Source organism: Mastomys coucha, chromosome X, assembly GCF_008632895.1.
Source record: "Mastomys coucha isolate ucsf_1 chromosome X, UCSF_Mcou_1, whole genome shotgun sequence".
In the NCBI taxonomy this organism is placed as follows: domain Eukaryota; kingdom Metazoa; phylum Chordata; class Mammalia; order Rodentia; family Muridae; genus Mastomys; species Mastomys coucha.
This window is the reverse complement of record NC_045030.1, coordinates 63,751,134-63,756,074: the sequence shown is the minus strand read 5'-3', so window position 1 is coordinate 63,756,074 and position 4,941 is coordinate 63,751,134. Positions and strand designations below refer to the sequence as shown.

The 4,941-nt window shown below is 34.1% G+C and overlaps 1 protein-coding gene across 10 annotated transcripts in view; it reads left to right on the top strand.

Moving 5' to 3' along the window:
* Atp11c (ATPase phospholipid transporting 11C) overlaps positions 1-4,941 on the top strand; it is a 119,631-nt gene that overhangs the window by 51,401 nt on the left and 63,289 nt on the right. For 9 of the 10 annotated variants that reach the window (XM_031363124.1, XM_031363153.1, XM_031363184.1 and 6 more), the window contains 2 exons: positions 1,592-1,742; positions 2,231-2,428. In XM_031363124.1, the coding sequence (XP_031218984.1) occupies positions 1,592-1,742; positions 2,231-2,428 (349 nt within the window). The remainder of the gene's footprint in view (positions 1-1,591; positions 1,743-2,230; positions 2,429-4,941) is intronic. The other variant, XM_031363191.1, reaches the window with a different exon arrangement.

The following is a 4,941-nucleotide window of genomic DNA, read 5'->3' as shown; positions in this document are numbered from 1 at the left end:
TATTTATGTCTTTCTTAAGGTCCTGTATCATCATCATCATGATAAGTGATTTTATATCTGAATCTTGCTTTTCCAGTGTGATGGGGTGTGTCCAGGACTTGGTATGGTGGAAGAATTGGGTTCTGATGATGCCAAGTAACCTTGGTTTGTGTTGCTTATGTTCTTACACTTGCCTCCTGCCATCTGGTAATCTCTAGTGCTACCTGCCCTTGCTAAATCTGATTGGATCCTGCACTTCCTGTGATCCTGGTTGTGTCAGAACTCCTCAGAGTCAAGCTGTCTCTGTGATCCTGTGATCTAGGGCTTGTTAGAGTACCTGGGAGTGGCTGTGGAGCTTATGCCCAAGGTCTTCTCAGGGCACCTGCTGGCCTAGACAAACTAGAAGGAACCTGAGCCACTGGGCTGGTGGTGTTCCTGTGTGCCTGGTTCGCCTGCTCCTAGTTACTCCAGGTGTTGGGACAGATGCTCTGTCCTTCTCACCTCTGATCCTGGGCATGTTAGAGTGCCTGGGAGTGGAGCTTCCTCTGGGTGTTGTGGGACTCATGGAACTTGTACCCAAGGTCTTCTTAGGGTACCTGCCGGCCCAGACAGACCGGAAGCTGTAAATTCTTTTACTTTTGTTGCTGGATTTGGGGTCCTTTAGTTCATATGTGTAAGTTAGCTCTACATTATTTGAGTAGTAGATCAAGTACAGTGACCCTAACAGAGGTTTCTCTTTTTTAATTTTAATTAATTTTTCAAATTTAATTCAATTTTTTCTAAATTTTTTTGTCTGTGTGTACATACGCATGTGTGTGTGCTTGCCTCTGTGTGTGTGTGTGTGTGTGTGTGTGTGAGAGAGAGAGAGAGAGAGAGAGAGAGAGAGAGAGAGAGAGAGAGAGAGAGAGAGAGAGAGAGGGAGAATGTATCTCATGCAGCCCAATCTGATTTTAAACTAGCTGCATAACCTGACGATGATCTTGATTTTGCAATCATTCTACCAGTATAAATCCAACTACTGGATTTATAGATACCACAAACTGGATTTATAGACACCACCAACTGGATTTATAGACACCACCAACTGGATTTATAGACACCACCATGCCAGACATACTTTTCTCTTTGTAGGCATAGATATGATTTACTGTATCTTATTCTGAATTATGCTGTCAAATAATGCTAAGAGAATATATGCTCAGCGTGAGGTTCACATTTGCTATTCTACCTTTAGTTTGAAATATTTAGTCTTTTGGAGGGGAGATGCAATACACTTTCCATAGAGGTTAAGTAGTTACTAAAATATATGGATATGTCCATTCCAGTTATTTTACAGGAGCCTTAGTAAAGGTGTATTTGACTATCCAGATATTGTGCCTTGAGGAACGTTAGTGATCAATAAACAGTCCAGGGCTAGATTTTCACTTTGCTACTTAAACAGTGATTCTTCAGCTGTGATAATTAAAGTTCTTACATAAAAATATTAGACTGTGATTGTATAACATACACAGGAGGAGCTTTAGATTAGTTAAAACTAAACTAAATTAAAATTGAACAATTTAATTTTCTAATTTATGTCTTAAGTAACTAGACATACTATCTTGTTTTTCAGATCTATTAATGCCTTCTTGATTGTTTATTTATTTATTTTACTGACCAAAGCTGCAATATGCACAACTCTAAAGTATGTTTGGCAAAGTACCCCATACAATGATGAACCTTGGTATAACCAAAAGACTCAAAAGGAACGGGAAACTTTTAAGGTAATTGCTTTGCTGTGAAAAATATTAACTCTTGTATTTAAGCTACCCTTTACTGAAATACTACTCACAAAAATGAGACCTTTTGATTTAGATTTGTTTTTACTTTATATATGTTTATGTTTGTTTGACTCTTTTGTTAAGAGACTTAAAAAGTAATGAGCTTTCTGGCATTTTTAATTCAATATGAACTTGTTTTCATATCTACATATGAACTTTGAATGTTTCCATCTGTGGGTGGGAGGAATTTAGGAATTAATGAGGTTAAAAAGTATTAAAGTAGAAAGCCTATACACTGAAAAACAGATAAAATTCATAGTATATTAAAATGTTTTTAATACTAATAATTTTGAATATAATGATATAGTGTCATTAGGAAGTTTCTTTATATTAATAGTATGTTAAGCATTGAAATGAAAGAAAGCCATTTTATATTTTATTCATCTAAGGAGGCTGTGGATCTAATTAACATGAGCCATCTCTTATTTTAGGTTTTGAAAATGTTCACTGATTTTTTATCATTTATGGTTCTCTTCAACTTCATTATACCTGTCTCCATGTATGTCACAGTAGAAATGCAGAAATTTTTAGGGTCATTCTTCATTTCATGGGATAAAGACTTTTTTGATGAAGAAATTAATGAAGGAGCCTTGGTTAATACATCAGACCTTAATGAAGAACTTGGTCAGGTGAGAACACAGTTTTTGCTTAAGTTAAACTACTATAGTAAAAACATTTTCTAGTCTGGAATACCGATATAAGTAACCATTACTTTTATTGACATGTAATTCAAAGAAAAATCTTTAGTGCAGACAAATAATTAAAGGTTTATTAATATTTTCACAACTGTCACTTCAGTTATTTTTACTAGTATTTTTACAAAGGATAAAATTTAAGCAGAACCATTGTTCATTGAAACAGTTGGTGAATGACTTCCCAAATAGACCATATTTATATGCACACCATTTCTTAAATGAATGTAACCTGTTCTGTGTGGGCTGAGAATGAAGACAGTCATTCAAGTCAAATAGCTTTGACCATAGCAGGAAGTCTGTATACAAAAATTGTGCCTACGATTCGTTCCTTGGCACAGCAGAGCTGTCAACTCTTAGCTACTATGGAGGTAAAATCCTTTGGTGATGTGAGGGTCATTGAAGTACATACAGCCTTATTAGAATGAACTCCAACATCTAAAAATTGTTCTTATTTTGGGCTTGTACCACAGTAAGAGCTAATATTTTAAGCTCTTCTAAAAATAAAACAAACAAAACAACTTTATTTATGTTCATGTAAAAAAACTAGTAGCGATAAATTAAAATATACAGTTAATATGTTTCAAGTTATTTAAAATTTATATTATGAAAAATATATTTTCAGTATTCCTGCAGACTAGCATCTACATATGACTTAAATTGATTGTTTTATATCAAGCAACTTTTATAATACTCATTTTTATTGTTACAATATTTTATAAATTTTAGAGAATATGACAAAATAATAAAAAGTATTGCAGGTATTGAAGGGAGGAATCTGTGGGAGGAGTTGGGGTACAAAAGGAAAAGAAGAATGTGATATAATTCTATTTACTTAAGTTTTTAAATGTTAACAAATTCAGATGAATTGAAATTATGTATCTTTTCTCATCATAATGCAATAAAACTTAAATCAATAAAAAAGTATCCAAAAAAACTTATTAGGTTATGTGGTTTAATTAGCCTGGATTATTTTCTAGTAATAAGATTCTTATTAGTGAAAAAATTTATGCAATAAATATAAGAATTACAGAAATTATATAAAAATTCACCAAGTGATACTGTTACATTATAAACACGAAATGTGGTTTTCCTTACTTCCTATAACCATATCTGAATAGAATGAGGTATAATAAAATATAGCTATTTTCCACATGCATATTTGTTAATCATAGTTATCCTATATTGACATTTTCTGGGGTACATTTCTTATGACATTGAACATAGACCTAGCAAGCTATGTGCATCCCAGTATAAAAATTTAAATGAGAGAAAAGCATGAAGACATGTCCTTCCTCCTTAATACCATTTCCAAGTATACTTGCTTCATAGAATAGGGTAACTAAGACACTGCCCTTGTTTCTAACATAGGCACATTTATTTTCTGCAGTGTAACATCTGATTTAATCAATGACTTCTTTTCTCATTAGTGTTTTGTTTTTATTGGTCTTGGGACTGAACCTGAGATATCAAGAAAGGTAGGCAAGTGCTCTACCACTGGGTTAGAATATATTCTTTCTATTTTTAATTGTGAGACGGGGACTTGCTTAATTGCACAAGTAGTCTTTGAACTCACATGGTAGCCTAGACAATTCTTCACTTTGTGATCTTCCTGCCTCAGCTTCCCAAGAAGATCAATATAGACTTGAGATTTGACCTGGCTTTATTAGTGTTGAGAAAGATTTCCCCTTTGTCTAAATTTGCTATGTGTTATCTAATGATGTTTATAATTGAAGGAAATTTTTTGTTTTTCAGTTAATTCTCATGATAATTATATTAGAATGGTATAAATATCATTCTGTGACTAGAAAATGGAAATCCAGGCAATGAAATGGTGGCTAGAACAAAGCCTCACATTTGTTTGAAATGGTGCTGGCATCTGTACCCCAAAACTCTCCTTGAATTTAGTCCTTATACTCTCTGTATCTGCACATTTTAATTTTTTAACCTTTATTTTTATTTTAGTTTATGGGTATCCTGGCTTCATGTAGGTTTTTGGACCATGTGTGTGTACAGTGTGTTTGGAAGCCGGAATAGGACATCAGATTCTCTAAGATTTAGAACTACAAGTGCTTATAAGCTGCAATGTGGGTGTTAGGAATTGAACATAGGTTCCCTGGAAGATAAGTCAGTGCTCTTAACCACTGAGCTAATCTCTCCAGCCCCTATTTCCACTGTTGACACAATCCTTGCTTGAACCAAAGTACCATTGCACAATTGACAAGGAAAAGGACAAAAGGACTTTGCACATACTATTCTGTTTAGAAGTCATTTCACATATTGTTAGTACACACCCTGGAATCTACAGTCCTCATACATTCTGGAAGTGCTGAAACAGTATAAGAAATAAGTGAACCAGTGTCATTTCCCATGGATATTTCCTGAAGATTCTTTTATTGATTAATTGAGCTGCCACAGTTAATGCCAGCCTTTTGTTGTTGTTGTTGTTG